This window comes from Panicum hallii, chromosome 5 (assembly GCF_002211085.1).
Source record: "Panicum hallii strain FIL2 chromosome 5, PHallii_v3.1, whole genome shotgun sequence".
Classification (NCBI taxonomy): Eukaryota; Viridiplantae; Streptophyta; class Magnoliopsida; order Poales; family Poaceae; genus Panicum; species Panicum hallii.
Genome location: NC_038046.1, coordinates 31,640,540 through 31,661,845, shown reverse-complemented (window position 1 = coordinate 31,661,845; position 21,306 = coordinate 31,640,540). Strand labels below are relative to the sequence as shown.

Below are 21,306 nucleotides of genomic sequence, written 5' to 3'. Positions count from 1 at the left end.
CCTCGAAAAAAGGTTATGCGGCAAAGCTTCCACCTGGTGTCAAATACACGCAATGATTTGCTTGTCGAATCTAAAGACCGTGCTGATGCCACCACTGCCGTAGACTGAATGCGAGTTCTATACCACGCTATCACCAAACAGCAATGCCTAGGTGCAATGTGTCCCGCAAAGACGACGATGCGAGTTCTGTACCATGCTTACACCGAACAGCAAAGCCTAGAGCCCGTTGTCTGGATTATATTCGTATTTAGAAATACCAGTTAAAGTCTGTTACTACAATTATAAGAGGAAAATTAACAGTTAAAGTCTAATCTTAAATACCGTACCAAGTGAAACCGCCGTGTCTATTTCAGGATGAAGGGTATAATAAAAAGGAGGACACGATCGTGGACACGTGTTTGGCAGCTAGTTCTTCTATCGGATCCAAGATACATATTTTTTATGTTCGACGCGAAGAAGACGCTATCAGCAAACCAATATCCGGTAGCCAAGTTGGCCATTAAAAAAAATGTCGTGATCTGCTGGTGCTCCAAAAGCAAGGTGTGGTCGTCGCCGATGAGCGGCGACTTCGACGCGGAACATACGGCGACTAATCGGAAGCATGGATATGGCTTCATTCTACCGTCCAATCAATCACCGAAACCGAATCTGACCGAGCTAGACACTGCTTCGCCGGGCTATATTTGTTTCATTTTGCTGTGTATGTTTTTCTAACTCTTGCATCATATTTTAACACCGATATTAATGCAGGTATATTTCCATAAAAAAAGCTACGATTGTCACACTCACCATGGTCCATGGACAGCTTCCGGAGGTCCAGGCCATCAGCTGTCGTGATCTCCTCCTGGTCCCATTGACATCTGACAAGACCCAGTATTACGTGGTGCCACCAGAGGTGTGCCCAAAATCCAAATTACTCCACCCCACAAGGCCACAATAATTAGCGGGCATAGCAGGGCCTGCTCCTTGCCCCGGCCTCCTCGCAAGCAAAGCATATGGCGCCGGTCAAGGTGTTCGGGTCCGCGGTGTTCGCGAACGCCGCGCGGGTGATGGCCTGCCTGGAGGAGGTGCGCGTCGAGTACGAGGTCGTCGAGGTCGACTACATGACCAAGGAGCACAAGGGCCTCAAACATCTTGCAAGAAACGTAGGCAACAACCCTGGATCCTATTTCTTCTTCACTGCATCTCTGCACATGCTTCGTTATCCTTTTTCCTTGTTTCCTCGTCATCAATCTTTTCACTCGTATCGGTAGACAAACTGATGTACCCTGTACATGCACGCTGATGTTTACTTGCAGCCGTTCGGCCAAATCCCTGCGTTTCAGGATGGGGACATCATGCTCTTCGGTATGCTTACAATAATCCAAATTCACTACGCACTTCGACAGAAATAGTTGCTCTCGAATGTCCATCTTATGGTTTTTAAACCTCACCGAATTTCTTCCAGAGTCCCGAGCAATCTCAAAGTACGTGCTCCGCAAATACGCCAAGTCAGCTCAAGACGACCTGCTGCGAGAAGGCAACCCGGAGGAAGCCGCGATGGTGGACGTGTGGACGGAGGTGGAGGTGCACCACTACCTACCGGCCATGGCGCCCATCTTCTACGAGTGCGTCGTGTACCCTGCAAGGCTCGGCACCACGCCTGACCAGAAGGTCGTGGACGAGAGCCTGGAGAAGTTCAAGAAGGTGCTCGATGTCTATGAGGCACGCCTGTCCAAGAGCAATTACCTCGCCGGGGACTTTTTCAGCTTTGCGGACCTCAACCACTTCCCCTTTACCTTCCACATCATGGCGACGCCGCATGCGTCGGTCTTCGACATGTACCCGCACGTCAAAGCGTGGTGGGAGAGGGTTATGGAGAGGCCGTCGTTGAAGAAGATCAGCGCCCATATGGAGATCAAGGCCTAATCGGTCAAGCCAATAAAATTGTATGAGGAGAGGCCGTCGTTGTAGCTGCATTGTATGACTGTGAATTACTATATGTGTTTTCTTTTTTACTGTCTGTCTTATTGCAAACCATTTGATCCTGTAATATAAGGTTGCTGTTTCTCCCTCTATAACAACTGAAACTTTTGCAGAATTCACAGGGACCAAAAATGCACCTTTCATTCATGGAAATGGAATGGTGAAACAAATGGGGTCAAAGATCGAATAAAGATGGGATGTGGAATCGATAGAACAACAATGTGTCCGCGGTACATGGAGATACATATAACATATTAATAAAATCCTTGTTATAGTCGTGCATCATTATTCACTACATGAAAGAGTGACATTGGTAACGGGTAAAGACGGCCATTCATAACGGGCATAGCAAACATTACCGTCTATGGGTTACTAATGACCGGTCGTTGACAATTACATGCAAAGAAACGCCGTTACCAATCACAACTAGCGCCTGCTCCCACCGGACCCATAGTCTATAGTGGTAATGGGCGTCACGTGATGCCCGTTACCATTGATTAGTCACTGGTAACGGGTGGCTTTACAAGCCCGTTTCTAATGGCCGTTGCCAATGACCCCGTGCGGCTGCTCCCTGTGGGCCCACTGTCAGAGTTGGTAACGAACACCCTTAACGCCTGTTACTACAGGCCGTTACCAATCACCCCGTGCGGCAGCTCCCCCTGGGCACACTGTCAGTATTGGTAACGGTCTTCACTTTTACGCCTGTTACCAATGACTTATCAAAGGAAACGGATTTCATTTGTTGCCCGTTACCATAGTCTAATCAAAGGTGATGGTGGTCACTTAAAGCCCGTTAACATTGATATTTTAAAGGTAACGAGTTACTTGTGAAAGGTAACAGGATATACATAATGCCCGTTACCTATAGCTATGCCCACCCTATTAGGCTGGCCTGTTTCCTGGCTGCATCCTGGAACCAGCCAGGATTTGGAAGCCACTTGAACCTGCAAGCAATATATATACTCCACAACAGCAAGGATAGATTTACATTGTAGGAACTCAATATAAACATATCCACATATCACAAGTTCTCATAGGCCAGCCTACAAAAATGTAACCTCACATATCATCTCAAGTTCACAAAAATGTAACATGTAATCTAATATAAATATACAGATGTACACATGTACATCAAGGTCAAATTTTCTCCACATATCATAATCACAAGCTCTTACAGTTTCAAAGTGGACCGTGGTAGCAGAGGCCATCTGGTGGGATGACATCCTTGATGATGAAATTGCATAGCATCTCCCGGATCATCTCATATGAGTCTTTGGAAATTGGGCCGGTGAAGCTTTACAATCCTGCATAACACTACCCTTAATAAAAAGTATATTGGCAAATAGTAAAAAAACTAGAACAAGTGATTAATGCATAAATGCTCAGAGATGAGTACATACAGTAGCTTTTTTGTAGGTTGTTCTATCACACACCAGGCTCATCATGTTGATTGCAATGTAGAAACCACGTAGCATGCTCCCTGGTGATTATTGAGCGCACTACAATACACAAAATTTTTTTTGGTAGATTAAATGGCATAAATCAAGGCAATACTGCATCGACGATGGAATCCTTCATTTTCTTGCTAGAATTACCTTAAAATCGATCCTATGCATGAGTCGCCGGTGCTTTGGACTTTGGTTTCATTCCTTTAGTCTGCATATACTTTCCAAAGGCACTGCATGGAGCGGTAGTGATTAACAACATTAAAGAGTTAGAAAATTTGCATATATAGAAACAAACCTACAACAAACTTACCAATTAACAACTTATTGGATATCTGGGAACTTTTGCTTCGGCACAATTCTCGTGGAATCTAGATAAAATATGAGATTTCACTTGATGACAATGACTACCAACACCCAGTGGCCACCCGTGTTGTATGCTCCTACCACAAAGTCATGGTTCATAAGCTTAGCAATTTGATCTATTACAGTATTGGAATTGCATTAGATCACCATTGCCGAGAATATTTGTATGATGTAGACTAGGGTTCCAAATCTTCCGAAAGGTTCTGATAGCTCTCGATTTGATGGAGTCGCTACACAATTCGATCCGGCTTCTGAACAACATGTTCCGAATCCCGCAATTGTAGCACAATGTCTCCTCTGGTTATCGACCAGCGATGCTCGGTCAACCTCACCAAGAAGGCTAATCCTTGCCTGCGAATCGAAGAACACAAGCAAAAAGGAAGAATGCAACCAATTTGCAGATGAATGATTAAACTCACAAGTTGGGGTCTCACAAACCGATGAATGGCGACACTGTTCGATGACAGATTGAATCTAAGCAAAACTCAAACCCTAAAGTGGTGATAGCTACTGAATAAAAAGGAGTTAGGGGCGTGCAAGTCCCCTGGACGCAACCCTAACAGGCTCCAACACAATACACGGGCCAGCGGCCCAAAAGATGGTGACGCAGCACCTCTGGATGTCCATTTGTTTTGACGATTCCTGTCGACTCAGAAGGAATTTTGAGGTGGGACCGGTGCCATTGGAAGCCTTATGAAATTTCGGTTCCAACCATATATAGAACGTCCAAATCCGACTCTGTCTGTGGCCTAGGCGTCCAATTTAAGGCAGACTATTTCTGGACTCCGAGGTGGACTCGAAGTCGACTTGGATTGGGTCTCCAACTTGGCTTGCACTCCCTTGCTGTACGTCCACCCTCCAAGCCCTTCTCCATGTATCTCCTGGTCCTCTCCTTGATTCCTAATCACAATATAATCATTAGGTAGCAATCTATTCTTAAAATCATAAGTTGAAGTGCTTAGGAACGAGCTCACCTCTAAATGCAGTTGTGGTGCACGTGCTCTAGTGATTGGACCTTGAATGTCTAGTGGAGAAGTGTTGTGTGCTTTCAAATGAGTGATGTCCTCATCATTGTGGGTCCAAAAATCCAACATCTACCCTATCTCTTTTGCCATTTCAAACATTTTTCTACATAAAAACTCAAATTATTAGTTTGAACATTGTGGTACTAATTAATGAAACTCTAGTGTCAAGGAACTTAGAATGAGAAGCACCTTAGGAAGCTTATGTCCAATGTGTCAAGGTGGAATAGGTCATACAAGTCACTGAATGGAACATAAAAATTATCTGCCGTAGATCCAAAGTGGCATGCCTGATACGATACACAAATGTTGTCGACACCATTTGCACTCTCTAGCATTAGTGATTATGCAAGGCCACACATGACAGTCCAGCAGCCTTTAGATCCTCCTTTGATAGTATAGGCTCACCAGGCTTGTATTTAGTATTGGTCCGAGTCCAAATGGAGGCAACACATGCAGTTTTTCCCATCTCAGGCGGCATCTCCTTCTGAGCCGCCCCTCCTTGTGAGGCTCGTCATGCTTATCTGTTTGAGGAGGAGGTGGTGGGTCTAGCAGTCAAGCACCCGGTGGCTCATGGTTATCCTTGTGAGGAGGAGAAGACGGCGAGGGTGACTTGCGAGGATTTGAAGGAAGTGAAGATGGTGTGGGGCCAGAGGTGGGAGGAGGTTTTGTCCTTGGTGGTATTAGGATACCTGACTTTGGCCACTTTATCTGATGAAAACGAGCTTTACCAATGGTTGTGGTCTCATCACTAACAGTGATAGGTAAATTGATGTGACTTGTATTGCCCCACACAAGAGTAGATCACACCACAGCATATCCTTGTAGTACAGTCTATATACTTTAACCTAGGTATGATGTGATTGAGTGAAAACTTTTTTAGAACGTAAAATTTTGTAATTAAACTCTGGTCAAACAGCTAAGTTTGCAGATCCGAGTCTCTAAGTTTAGAGGCTAATAACTTTTGTTTTTCCTTAAACACCTAACAAAAACACAAACCGAAGGTTGTAGTCCTACATCTGCTTGCATATTAGTGGTGTTAAGAATTTGGTTTTCAAGCTCTAAGTCTTTTTTAAATCGGAGCCAAACTCGGTAAAATCACATTAAACTTCTGAATTTTTGAACTTCTGAAACCGTGTGTTTAACTCGAGTTTGACCAGTTCTATCTCCAAATGTGTAGCATTGTTTACCAGATGTTGAATAGCAAAGTGGTAGCCTGATGAACCATCTACAAATCTTAGTTAGGGTGTTTGGCGAATTCTAAAAAACATTGAATCAAATACCCCCAGTCCGAGAAACTCGCGACTTGCCTGCGTGTTCAAATGCCGTCCAACAATAAAAATGTAGGTGCCATATTAAAATTGGTATTTGAAGAGTGGCCATTCATAACGATGGCAAGTCGCGAGCCGTCCAATGTGAGGCGGTTTCTTGTTGGACGGAGCTGGGAAGCAGAGGACAAGGTTGGGTGATACTGGAGGTGATTTAGTGATGTGGTTGATGGAATGTTGGGGTCAGGGACCTGGTGTCGATCTGCAGCTTTGCTTGCAGACTTGGGATGGTGCTATGCTCTTGCTCGCGGTGGAGGAAGAAAGAACAGAAATGTGATGCTTCTGAGTTCTGACCCTGTGATGTTTATTGAAAAGAAAAGCTTGATGCTCGAGCATGAAGACGACTACAGGAACGACAAGGTCATTTTGCATCACTCGTCCATGCTGGCATGCCTATGTGTCTTGGCACATCAGCGAAAAGGGTAAAAATGTAAGAAATCATCTCTCTTGTATGGTAAAATGTAGGTTCCAAATTAAAACTGATATTTGAAGAGTAGCCGTTTGTAACTGTGGCAGATCCGCCTCAATTATTTCGGTTCAAGTGCGATAGTCATCGCTAAACAGCCGATACTAACTTAACGCACTTCAAATGGAACAACCCATTGGTCTGTCGGATCTCCACCCGATGCAACCACGATTCAATAGGATCGAAGCAGGTTTACCTCGCACGAAGGCGAGTTTACAATCACACAACAGCTCACCAACTTTTAATCCACAACATATTAAACATTATTACAAAGCTGTTTCAAAGCTTAAAGTAATTTATACAGACAATATTTCAAACGACAAGCTAAACAGCTTGTCCAGGTTCACAGTGGAAAAAAAATTTACACGCGACTACACACGTCGCGGAGGTTGACACCACACTCAGCCCGAAGCATGGTGTCATTCAGGAGGGTCACTGCCAGCCGGGGACGGATCCCACTCCACGGACCAGCCAAACGGTACAGAGGTTGGCCATGCAGGACTATCCGTAGGGTTCTCAAAGGTCATACCTGAAAAATTCACTAGCAAGACTGAGTATACTAATACTCAGTAAGGTTTAACCGTTTTATAGTATACTTAGCCATGTAACTAGACTCATAAAGCCTTTAAATGGTTCTAGGTTTAATTTTCAGCTGAAAAGCAACAAAGAGTATGATCTACTTTCATATTTTAGCTTTCAGATTCTAGTCTCACTAACCATTCTAGGTAAGCACCTATTCTAGACAAGTAAGGTAGAGATTATCATCCATCAAGTTTATTCCAATAATAGTTACTGTTATTACTCTATGTGGCAGAAGGAATAAGCAGTCTCAATCTCCGCGAGAAACGGACGATTTTGAATCGAATTTCCAAACCTTGCAAGGGTAAACCAAACTCACACGCTTGGAACATCCAAAGGTCATTCCGAAGCAACCGTTTCCTTCATATTCCGGGTTATGGATCTGGACCACCACAAGCGACTGTAGGACCGTATGCACATCCAATGTGCAGGACGTACGTCTGTAGCGCGACTACATGATCGTACTAATGTATGCTACGCAGAACATACTCCCACACATCGGTGCGTGTGTATAACAGAAACCAATTAATCGAGTGGTGGAGACATGTCCATTTGCCGGGCCAATCAGGTACTAGGCTTACCGCGTACCATATTTACGGCATGTGGCTAGTACTTTCAAACGCTTAGCCACCATTACCACACACCGCGACCTTATCAACTTTTATCAACACAGATAGGGTAATCTTCCCAGTCATGATATCGCACATGACCCTGTCCGTGATCCTTATAGTGACTGCAGAATAGTAAACATTCAAATCTTATATCGCGCGAGTGATAGGAAATCACCCGACTTCTGCCGGTCCTATTAGCAGAGCATCTATTCGATAAGGACTCAGGCTCAATACAAAGGTTCCTAGGATTCTTGCATCTAGGGTTCCATTTCAACACCTAGACTTAATGCATATATATAAGGATAAAACTGTATAAGTGAAGTAATTTAAAATACTGGGTTATGCACTGGGGCTTGCCTTCTTGAGCGGGGCTAGGGTCAGTAGTGTCAGAGACTTCCGAACTTTGGTTCGGAGCTTCAGTTAGAGTCTCAATGATGTTTACTGGGCCTTCAAAAAACCCTTGCTCAGTTTCCGGGACTAGCTCGTAGTCTCCGTCATCGAGTGTCGCTGACTCTACATGATATGCAATGATTTGATTAGATGGTTCTCGAGTTAAGAATTTTAGTTCACAATAAAGTTGCAATCCAACAGAGTAATACACATGCATTCATAAAGTAAGAGGTTTAAATATAACTTATTATTGGTATCCTAATTCAATTATCTTAATTAAATGAATTAGGTTAACAAGTTTGATTTTTAATTTGAAATTCATAAAGGCTATGGCCTTGAATTTTTATGGATAATCTTATTCCTAATGGATAAGCTTACTATGAATTTGTCATAATTTTCTAAAAATAGACACTAGGGTATTTGAATTTAGCTCAAATGTTAGGTTTAAATTCAAATCTTAGGTAAAACAGTGTTATAAATTCTTGAAAAATTAATTATGAACTAACTATCAACATATCAACATATGGTAAAAAGTTTTAAGCATGAAAAGCTTAGGAACATGTTTGAATAAATTCAAATCCTTTCAAGTTTGATTTGCACAAAATTAAAGTAGCTGAAACCAGGGTGCAATACTGGTGCTGAAATTTTTACACAAGCTTGTATTTACCTTAAACAGACTACACTCCAAAAATCACAGGAAAAAGAGCTAGCATGCAATAGTTATGCACAAGATACCCTTTTGCTAAAGTTAAAAATAAATCAAAAAGTATTTACTTTCAAACCAGATTCTATTAAGAAAAGTTGTAGAATTAGACTTCTGGATTCCAACAAAACTAGTTTGGCAATTTTTGGATTTTTCTACACATTCCTATGAATTTTACAAATTGGCTGATTTGAATTAGAGAGGGGGTACTGATTTCCTACAGATAGGCCCCTGGAAAGATTCGAATCGTTACAAATAGATCGTTGGCCGGGCTACACAGAAATTCCGATCGGTACCGTTCAAATTCCGGTGAGAGGGCTCATCGGCGGTGAGGGGCAAGTGAGGGGAAATTCTCAGGGACTCACGGCGGTCACGGGGGTGGCCGGTGTCGGGGAAGAGAGAGGCCGAGGCGGCGTAACAACGACGAACAGGGGCGGGCGGCGGAGGTCCGAGGGACGTCGTCGACGTTCCGGTGGCCGGAGGGCAGGAGGGCGGCGGGGAAGTGGCTAGATAGCTTTCACGTGATGATGTGGTGCTGGCGGTGTGCTTGTTCGGGGCTAGAAGGCAATGGATCAACGGGACGACGGCGAGGCCGAGCGGCGGCGGAAGCTCGAGCTCACTGGCGTAGTGGTCCGGTCGTTCCAGTGCACGAGAGCGAAATTGGGCAGGCTGGGGAGCACCAGGGGGTCACGATGGTGCTCTAGGAGCACTGGACCAGGGATGGAAAGCGGCGTGGGCAGCTGACGATGGCGGCCAGGGGCTGCGGAGGAGGTCTGGTGAGGTGCGGTGGTCGGGAAAGGAATTGGCAGTGGAAATGCAGTCGCGTGAAAGCAAGAGGGAATGCGTGGGATGCTCCAGGATGTGCTTCGGGTCCAGAAGAAGGCGTGGTCACGCGGGAGCAGGAGCTGGCGGCCGGCGGGAGTCGTGGTGGCTCGGGCGGCGGCAGCGCGACGTGGAGAGGCAGGAGCAGGCCAGCGCGAGGCCGGGAAGCGACGGTGCGGGTGCTGGGGCGGCACGTGGCACGGCTTAGAGCGGCGCGGGGGTGGCGGGTGCGCGGCACATGGCCGGCGAAGCGGCGGGATCGGGCGCGAGCAGAAACAGAGGAGGAGAGGGGCTGGAGGTAGACAAAGGGGATCTATTTGCAATTTCCTGAAAGTGCAGGGACTCCTCTGTAAACCCTAGATAACTTTCAAACCATAGCTCAAATGAAAATGTGCCCAAAAGAAAAAGTGTAGGGTTTTTCAAGATATACAACTTTTCTTTAAGGTGTAGTCGCAAAAGAGCTAAGGATTTGAAACTAACATAAAACTTAGCAAAGTTTTAAACATTAATTAAATCCTATTTAAAAACTACACTACACTTGCATCCTTTGTGTAGTTTCACCTATTTTTGCGATTTAAAAGCAAGTTCTTGACTTTTGCAAAACAACCTTCATATATTTTGATTTCTACCTCCCTTTCTTACCCATTTAACACTAAAGGACCTACATTTTTCAGAATTACATAAATGCCCTTTTCCCTTTTGCATTCAAATTTGAACACACATACACGAGATCAAACATGCACACTTTATACTAGAATTTAATGTGTTTATAATCCTAATACCTGTATGTCACAGCCTTCACCCTAAAAAGAATCTCGTCCCGAGATTCCGGAACAGAATGGAATTGGGCGATTAGATTTAAGAATTGGCTTGAAGGAAGTCTGGGAAATTTTGTTGAAGATAGGATTCGGTTTCCCAAGTCACTTCTTCTTCGGTATGATGATCCCACGAATTTTGAACATCTTGATAGTTTCTCTTCTGGTGCTTCTTTCTTTAGTATCCAGCACTCTGATTGGATGTTCTGTATAGGTTAGATCAGATTCGATTTTGATGGTTTGGGGATCGATGATCTCGGTAGAAACTTTGACACATTTCCTAAGTTGAGATACATGAAAGATGTCATGGATGGCCGCTAACTGAGGAGGAAGTTGAAGACGATAAGCTACGAGTCCATAGATTTCGAGAATTTCAAAGAGTCCGATATATCGAGGGGCAAGTTTTCCTTTTACGCCGAACTGTTGAATACCTCGAGTGGGAGATACTTGAAGATATACGAAGTCTCCGACTTGAAACTATAATGGTCTTCTTCGTATGTCCGCGTAGCTTTTCTATTGAGATTGGGCTGCTTTCAGATTATTCTAAATAGTCTTCACCTGTTCTTCGACTTCAGTGACAAGGTCCGGTCCAAAGATTTTACGTTCGCCAGTTTGTGACCAACTCAAAGGAGTTCGGCAACGGCGACCGTACAATGCTTCGAACGGAGCCATCTTGATACTTGTCTGATAACTGTTGTTGTAAGAAAATTCTGCCAATGACAAGCATTTGTCCCAATTCTTGTCATACTGAAGTACACAGGCTCTAAGCATATCCTCCAGAATTTGATTTATCCTTTCCGTTTGTCTGTCTGTCTGAGGGTGATATGCGGAGTTTTGGATTAACTTAGTTCCAAGAGCATATTGAAGTTGCTCCCAGAACCGAGCGATGAATTATGCTCCACGATCAGAAATGATCATCTTGGGCACTCCATGAAGACGAACGATTTGATCTAAATAGATCTCGGCATACTTTTTGGCATTATACGTAATATGCACGGGAAGGAAATGGGCTGTCTTGGTTAATCGATCCACGATTACCCAAATAGAGTCATGCCTTTGGGAGGTGTTGGGTAAGCCAACGATAAAATCCATGCTGATATCTTCCCACTTCCAAGAGGGAATGGGTAGAGGTTGAAGAATACCAGCAGTCCTTAGATGACTGGCCTTAACTCTTTGGCAAATATCACACTCCGAGACATACTTTGCAATTTCTCGTTTCATACGAGTCCACCAAAAGTTCTATTTTAGATCCTGTTACATCTTAGTACTGCCAGGGTGCATGAAGAATTTGGACAAGTGGACCTCGTCCAATATCTGCTTACGAAGCTTATGGTCCTTAGGCACAACGATACGTTCGTTGAACCATAAAACCCCTTCGTGATCTACATGAAAACACTTATATTTTCTTTCTACTTGTGCTAACTTCTGCTTGATGATTCTGACCCCTTTGTCATGCTGTTGTGCCAGAATGATGTTATCCTTAAGCGTAGCTTCAACTGAGAGATGGTTCAGGCTGCCTTGAGGAATGATCTCAAGATTGAGTTTTCTCATCTCCTAACAAAGCGTCTCATTGAAAGCCTCTACTGATAAGCAAAAGCAATGTGCCTTGCGGCTAAGTGCATCCGCAACGATGTTGACCTTGCCTTAATGATAGTGTACTTCTAGATCATAATCTTTGATAAGTTCTAGCCAGCGTCTTTGCCTCATATTTAGATCTTCTTGCGTGAAAATGTACTTGAGGCTTTTGTGGTCAGTATAGATATGGCACTTTGTACCCATCAGGTGATGTCTCCAGATTTTAAGTGCATGGATGACAGCTGTGAGTTCAAGATCATGAGTAGGATAGTTCTATTCATGAGTCCTGAGTGCTCGTGATGCATAAGCAATCACTCGGTTGTCTTGCATAAGCACACAACCAAGTCCGATTCCCGAAGCATCACAATAGATGTCAAAAGGTTTTGAGACATCGGGTTGAGCTAAAACTGGGGCAATGGTAAGATGTGCTCTAAGGGTATGAAATGCGTCTTTGCATTTCTGATCCCAGGAGAATTTAACTCCTTTCTTTAATTGTTCAGTCATAGGTTTGGCTATTTTTGAGAAATCAGGAATGAAACGATGATAATAGCCAACGAGACCAAGAAAGCTACGAATTTGATGGACTGATGTTGGAGGTTTCCAATCCATCACTTCTTTTACTTTACTAGGATCAACGGATATACCATCACTGGAGATGGTATGTCCTGGAAATTTTACGGTTTCCAGCCAAAACTCACATTTAGAGAATTTGGCGTACAAGTGGTGGTCTCTCAATCTTTGAAGAATAACATGGAGATGTTTCGCATGATCTTCCGGATTCTTGGAATAGATTAGAATGTCATCAATGAAGACCACAACAAATTTGTTGAGTTCTTGCATGAAGACAGAGTTCATGAGATACATGAAATATGTTGGAGCATTGGTAAGACCAAACAACATGACCAGATATTCGTAAAGTCCATATCTGGTGGAAAAGGCTATTTTTGGAATGTCACTCGGCCTGATTTTGATTTGATGATAGCCGGAACGAAGATCAATCTTAGAGAATACCTTGGCTCCGGCTTACTGATGGAATAGAATATCAATGCGGGGCAGAGGATACTTGTTTTTGATGGTTACCGCATTGAGGGGGCGATAATCTACACATAGCCTTAAGCTATTATCCTTCTTCTTCATGAATAGGGCTGAACAACCCCATGGTAAAGCACTCGGACGGATGTAACCCTTATCAAGGAGGTCCTGGAGTTAGATTTTTAACTCGGCCAGTTCATTGGGTGACATACGATAGGGCCTCTTAGATATGGGGGCTGTGCCGGGTTGGAGTTCTATGACAAATTCAATATCCCGGTCCGGGGGCATTCCAGGCAAATCATCTGGAAACACGTCTGGATATTCGCAGACAATAGGGATGTCCTTTAACTTGATCCCTTCTACAGCGTAGGCACAGGAGTTGTTGTACTCCCGTTGTGGAAGATAGAGAATAGTAGGCTCATGGTCGGGTGAATCTATCTCCACGGCTCGGGAAGGGATATCCAATGACACTCGGTGCCTAGTCATCCAATCCATGCCTAAGAGGACATCCATTCCTTCTAGGTCCAATAACAGTAAATCTGTTCTCACCAGATTTCTACCCATCTGAATTGGCACACTTCTGCAAATTTGGTTTGAGGAAATTTTACCGCCAGGAGTCGCTATCATATATGCCCCACTAGTAGGATAAAGATCCAAGCCTATTTTTATTCCACATTTTGAACTGATAAAACTATGGATGGCACCAGAATCAAAAATAATAATCACGGGTTGATGGTTGATAGAGAAAGTACCCATCATTATTGGCCCACCCTCGGGGAGTTCGGAGAGAGTCGTGAAATTCACCCTCCCCTGGCGGATTTGTACCATCTGCTTCTTGCCCTTGCCCTTGTTGTTCGGGCTGGATGTCTGCCCTTGGAAAGATCTTCGGGGTTGGGGGCAATCCTTAATGAAATGGGACGGGCTTCCGCAGTTGAAACAATGATAGTTGTTGTTTCCTTGGTTGGATGGCGGAAAGCTCGGCTGTGGGCCTTGCTGCTGTTGCTGCTGGGGTTGTGGTGTCGGTGGTCGATTGAATCGAGCCTATTTGGGTGGCCTGGCTACCCATCTGCCTAGTATATTGTTTCAAGGCGGTGCTCGGGTAGCAGTGTTCTGGACCAACCGATACCTTGGCGGTTGCGCAGTTGAGGGTCCAGTGGGTGTCTTCTGTTTCTTCTCAGCCCGGTGGGCTGAGATGCAATCGTCCTGGGTAATGACCATATTGACCAATTCATTGAAGTTGTTGGCCTTTACTAAATTCAATCGTTCCTGAAGTTTGGTGTTCAGGCTCGATGGAAGCGATCTCGCTTACGGGCATCAGTGTCCGCATGATAACCCGCATACTGGCACAAGTGATTGAAGACCTATGCATATTGCAGAATGGTGCGGGTTCCCTGAGTTAGATTCAGAAATTCATTGAGCTTTCGCTCAATGAGTCCTTTGGGAATGTGGTGCGCTCTGAAAGTGGTCCGGAATTCATCCCAGGCGACAACATGACCAGCCGGCTGCATGGCATGGTAATGGTCCCACCATATGCGGGCAGTGCCGCGAAGTTGTTGGGCTGCGAAGAGGGCCTTGTTCTTGTCTGAGCATGGTGCAGACAACAATGCGAACTTAGACTCTATAGTACGGAGCCAGGCGTCAGTGTCGAGGGGCTCGTCTGCCTTATGGAACAATGGAGGCTGGGTGCTGAGAAAATCTTGGTAATTAGCCGATGGGTGTTCATCACGACCTCGGGACTGGTGATGAAATTGGCCCATCTGAGCCTGCACTAACTGGTTGAGGAGTTCTGTCTGTCGGGCCATGACTTCTGCTAGATTTGGCGGGGCTGGTGGCGGTTGCTGGGAACCGCTAGCTTGATCTGCTCGGAAACCTTCCGGGGTTCCACATGTGGCTCCAACCATCTGAAACAAAGGAGGTATCCATTATCAACCATATTCTTACTCCTATTTTCAGATGATATACTATTGCCAAACAAATATGTAATTCACATGTTCCGCTCAATTAACTCATTTCAGATGCAAAGATATTGAACAAGATGGCAGAACACAAGGCTTAGATTGCAACGCAGATACTGGTTGTCCTTAACATCTTACATCAGGGTGGTTTGACTGTTACGGGTCAAGCTATATGTACACATGCCACATATACTACAACAAGTGACTCTAGGTCTAGATAGGCTACTCACTACCTAGGTCAGATCATTCTACACTAATTACATATGAACTATCGATGATTTAGGTGAACTAAAAATCGTCGAGATCGCCTACGGAGGATTGAGTGCCGGAAGAAGAGTGATCTGGCTGAGGATTGGGTTCTGGGTCTCCATGCTCGGAGTCGAGATCAGAAACTCCCTCGATTTCCTCTGGGTCTTCTTCTCCACCTTCAGGGGCTACAGGTACAGCAGGAGGTACTAGCTGCTGCTGGAGTTTGTCGATGTGAGCATGGGAGTCATCGACTTCCAGGATAAGGTCATGAATTTGCTCCTGGAGGAACTCAATGAGAGTGATTATTGCATCACTCTCATTGATTTGATCCTCCCGGTGAAGAATGGTCTCATCCCGTGCTGCGATAATTTCCTCCTTCTCGGTAACCAAGGCTTGAAGCTCTACTATCTGAGTGACCTGTCGATCAGCATTTCGATAGTGGCCTTGAGCTATACCAATCAACTGACCCATACCGAGGCGTAGCAGGATCTGATAGTGATGCTGGACATTCATGAACCTGATAGTGCCACGGAGTGTTTCTTCGGCTGAATCTCCCAGCATATGACCATAATGGGCTATCCTGAAATTCCACTCAGGATCACTGGAATCTATTGCAGGGAATAAGCCGATGGGATGCCCTGCAACTTCCATGGGATGTTGGTTGCAGAAGATGTGAATGGCCTCCAGAGCTGCAGTCTCGATGGTGTCGATGAGATGATAACCAACCACATCCACCTCGATGGGCTACCACTGAGAACGAAAAGGGTGCTGAGGAATAGTCATCTTAACTCTGCACCGGGGAACACCCTCCTCTCTGTACTCCACTCCATCATACTGGGGAGGCTCGGTGTAGAAGAATAGACTAAGTGATTCCCATAAAAGACGGGGAAAACCCTCCCAGTGCAAGGCATCGGTATGGAGATGCCCCGCATGATCCCCGAAGATGTTTGAAGGAGCTGCCATCAGAAACAAGAAGAACTCACAAGGTAAATGGAACAAGACAATCGATTCTGGTAACAGCAAAGGCTGGAAATCAGATGGATGCTTAAGATACTCAACTAAGGCTACCACAAGAATTCTATTGAAACCACACTAGAGATAAACAACACTCTACTTGTCCTTAAAAGAACAACACATTCAAGCACTAATTTTGTTTCTTAATGGATTATGCATGCACGTACTATTCGACCTCACAACCAAAACAACTGCCGAATATCTTCGGACTTACGTGGTTAATTTCGGTGGCATAACACATACAGCTCTCTCTAATAACTAGTCGATAAATCCTATCCGTCTTAACCTCTTAATCGTGGTTAGTATACCTGCAGAAGACCACATTTATACAGTATGAACCTTCCATGGCAGCACGATATGAAAGCGTTCCCAAACAGTACTGTTCATTATAGAAACAACATCTGTACATTACCGCCGTACAGACAACGTTAACATACGTCATCGAAACAACGTATTCACGGGGTACCGCAAAATGCGGGGGTATGAACAGCGATCACCATACCCTGCGCCTAACCATTTACTCCCAATATAATCAACCTAAGTTGATATATTGGTAGCATCTCAAGTAGGCCACTGCTTGAGAAACAGCGTTTGGTTCGCATCACCGACGGGAAGGCCAAGCTCCCTCAGTTGGCTGAGGATCCTTACCTTTTTACCTTATCATTGAAGGTGTCGTTACAAAATATAAAGTTGGGTTATGCATAAATTTAAGTTTTGACCCAAAGTAGTGCTGCAAGTTAGAGTGACTATACCCATATATATATTAGTAGCCACTTGATTAATCCTATATAAATCCCTAGGGCTTTGCGTTCTAAGCACCAATCTTAACGAATCCAACGCGATTTGTAAACTCTTTTGTTAAGCAAATTTTATCCTAAAAGTATTTTTAAGAGCTGCTGCGGTGTAAGAGTAAACCTACAGCTCTGATACCAGCTGTGGCAGAACCGCCTGAATTATTCTGGTTCAAGTGCGCTAGTCATCGCTAAACAGCCGATACTAACTTAACGCACTTCAAACGGAACAACCCATTGGTCTGTCGGATCTCCACCCGATGCAACCACGGTTCAGCAGGATCGAAGCAGGTTTACCTCGCACGAAGGCGAGTTTACAATCACACAACAGCTCACCAACTTTTAATCCACAACATATTAAACATTATTACAAAGCTGTTTCAAAGCTTAAAGTAATTTATACAGATAGTGTTTCAAACGACAAGCTAAACAGCTTGTCCAGGTTCACAGTGGAAGAAAAATTTACGCGCGACTACACACGTCGTGGAGGTTGACACCACACTCAGCCCGAAGTATGGCGTCATTCAGGAGGGTCACCGCCAGTCGGGGACGGATCCCACTCCACGGACCAGACAAACGGTACAGAGGTTGGCCATGCAGGACTATCCGTAGGGTTCTCAAAGGTCATACCTGAAAAATTCACTAGCAAGACTGAGTATACTAATACTCAGCAAGGTTTAACCGTTTCATAGTATACTTAGCCATATGGCTTTAAATGGTTCTAGGTTTAATTTTCAGCTGAAAAGCAACAAAGAGTATGATCTACTTTCATATTTTAGCTTTCAGATTCTAGTCTCACTAACCATTCTAGGTAAGCACCTATTCTAGACAAGTAAGGTAGAGATTATCATCCATCAAGTTTATTCCAACAATAGGTACTGTTATTACTCTATGTAGCTGAAGGAATAAGCAGTCTCAATCTCCGTGAGAAACGGACGATTCTGAATCGAATTTCCAAACCTTGCAAGGGTAAACCTAACTCACATGATTGGAACATCCAAAGGTCGTTCCGAAGCAACCGTTTCCTTCATATTCCGGGTTATGGATCTGGACCACCACAAGCGACTGTAGGACCATACGCACATCCAATGTGCAGAACATACATCTGTAGCGCGACTACATGATCGTACTAATGTATGCTACGCAGAACGTACTCCCACACATCGGTGCGTGTGTACAATAGAAACCAATTAATCGAGTGGTGGAGACATGTCCATTTGCCGGGCCAATCAGGTACTAGGCTTACCGCGTACCATATTTACGGCATGTGGCTAATACTTTCAAATGCTTAGCCACCACTACCACACACTACGACCTTATCAACTTTTATCAACATAGACAGGGTAATCTTCCCAGTCATGATATCGCATATGACCCCGTCCGTGATCCTTATAGTGACTGCAGAATAGTAAACATTCAAATCCTATATCGCGCGAGTGACAGGAAATCACCCAACTTCTGCCGGTCCTATTAGTAGAGCATGTATTCAATAAGGACTCAGGCTCAATACAAAGGTTCCTAGGATTCTTGCATCTAGGGTTCCATTTCAACCCCTAGACTTAATGCATATATATAAGGATAAAACGGTATAAGTAAAGTAATTTAAAATACTGGGTTATGCACCGGGGCTTGCCTTCTTGAGCGGGGCTAGGGTCAGTGGTGTCAGAGACTTCCGAACTTTGGTTCGGAGCTTCAGTTCGAGTCTTGACGATGTTTACTGGGTCTTCAGAAAACCCTTGCTCAGTTTCCAGGACTAGCTCATAGTCTCCGTCATCGAGTGTCGCTGACTCTACATGATATGCAATGATTTGATTAGATGGTTCTCGAGTTAAGAGTTTTAGTTCACAATAAAGTTGCAATCCAACAGAGTAATACACATGCATTCATAAAGTAAGAGGTTTAAATATAACTTATTATTGGTATCCTAATTCAATTATCCTAATTAAATGAATTAGGTTAACAAGTTTGATTTTTAATTTGAAATTCATAAAGGCTATGGCCTTGAATTTTTGTGGATAAGCTTATTCCTAATGGATAAGCTTACTATGAATTTGTCATAATTTTTAAAAAATAGACACTAGGGTATCTGAATTTAGCTCAAATGTTAGGTTTAAATTCAAATCTTAGGTAAAAAGTGTTATAAATTCTTGAAAAATTAATTATGAACTAACTATCAACATATCAACATATGGTAAAAAGATCTAAGCATGAAAATCTTAGGAACATGTTTGAATAAATTCAAATCCTTTCAAGTTTGATTTGCACAAAATTAAAGTAGCTGAAACTAGGGTGCAATACTGGTGCTGAAATTTTTACACAAGCTTGTATTCACCTTAAAAAGACTACACTCCAAAAATTATAGGAAAAAGAGCTAGCATGCAATAGTTATGCAAAAGATAGCCTTTTGCTAAAGTTAAAAATAAATAAAAAAGTATTTAGTTTCAAACCAGACTCTATTAACAAAAGTTGTAGAATTAGACTTCTGGATTCCAACAAAACTAGCTTGGCAATTTTTGAATTTTCCTACACATTCCGATGAATTTTACAAGTTGGCTAATTTGAATTAGAGAGGGGGTACTGATTTCCTACAGATAGGCCCCTGGAAAGATTCGAATCGTTACAAATAGATCGTTGGCCGGGCTACACAGGAATTCCGATCGGTGCCGTTCAAATTTCGACGAGAGGGCTCATCGGCGGCGAGGGGCAAGTGAGGGGAAATGCTCAGGGACTCACGGCGGTCATGGGGGTGGCCGGTGTCGGGGAAGAGAGGGGCCGAGGCGGCGTAACAACGATGAACAGGAGCGGGCAGCGGAGGTCCGAGGGATGTCGTTGATGTTCCGGTGGCCGGAGGGCAGGAGGGCGGTGGGGAAGTGGCTAGACATCTTTCACGTGATGATGTGGTGCTTGCGGTGTTCTTGTCCGGGGCTAGGAGGTAGTGGATCAACGGGACGACGGCGAGGCCGAGCGGCGGCGGAAGCTCGAGCTCACTGGCGTAGTGGTCCGGTCGTTCCAGTGCACGAGAGCGAAATTGGACAGGCTGGGGAGCACCAGGGGGTCGCGGTGGTGCTCTAGGAGCACTGGACCAGGGATGGAAATCAGCGTGGGCGGCTGACGACGGCATCCAGGGGCTGCGGAGGAGGTCCGGTGAGGTGCGGTGGTCGGGAAAGGAATTGGCAGTGGAAATGCAGTCGCGTGAAAGCAAGAGGGAATATTTGGGATGCTCCAGGATGTGCTCCAGGTCCAGAAGAAGGCGTGGTCGCGCGGGAGCAGGAGCTGGCGGCCGGCGGGAGTCGTGGCGGCTCGGGCGGCGGCGGCGCGACGTGGAGAGGCAGGAGCAGGCCAGCGCGAGGCCGGGAAGCAGCGGTGCGGGTGCTGGGGCGGCACGTGGCACGGCTTAGAGCGGCGTGGGGGCGTCGGGTGCGTGGCACATGGCCGGCGAAGCGGCGGGATCGGGCGTGAGCAGAAACAGAGGAGGAGAGGGGCTGGAGGTAGACAAAGGGGATCTATTTGCAATTTCCCGAAAGTGCAGGGACTCCTCTGTAAAGCCTAGATAACTTTCAAACCATAGCTCAAATGAAAATGTACCCAAAAGCAAAAGTGTAGGGTTTAGCAAGATCTACAACTTTTCTTTAAGGTTCAGTTGCAAAAGAGCTAAGGATTTGAAACTAACATAAAACTTAGCAAAGTTTTAAACATTAATTAAATCCTATTTAAAAACTACACTACACTTGCATCCTTTGTGTAGTTTCACCTATATTTGCGATTTGAAAGCAAGTTCTTGACTTTTGCAAAACAACCTTCGTATATTTCGATTTTTACCACCCTTTCTCACCTATTTAACACTAAAGGACCTATATTTTTTAGAATTACATAAATGCCCTTTTGCATTCAAATTTGAACACACATACACGAGATCAAACATACACATCTGGGCTCTTTTAAACTCAGCCACCCCCATCTCCTTCTTCCACCCCTCTCTAGCATTGCTTAGCTAAACCAAACCAACCTCTACCACCAGCAAATATCCTACTGCCTCTCACCGCCATCTCCTAGATTCAGCGGACACACGCCATCCACACCTTCCCAGCTCCACGACCGAGGCACCACAAGTCACAACCGAGCTCCCTCCCACCAGGAATCGTGTTTTCCCATTGCTGCCGCCGCCACCACTTGTCCAC

General features: G+C 44.7%; 1 protein-coding gene across 1 annotated transcript; it reads left to right on the top strand.

Annotated features, from left to right (window-relative positions):
* Positions 1-905: 905 nt before the first annotated feature.
* LOC112893749 (probable glutathione S-transferase GSTF1) lies at positions 906-2,057 on the top strand. The gene is made up of 3 exons (XM_025961216.1): positions 906-1,145; positions 1,299-1,347; positions 1,448-2,057. Exons 1-3 carry the CDS (start codon positions 996-998, stop codon positions 1,906-1,908), a joined length of 660 nt encoding a protein of 219 aa, XP_025817001.1. The 5' UTR covers positions 906-995; the 3' UTR covers positions 1,909-2,057.
* Positions 2,058-21,306: the final 19,249 nt, after the last annotated feature.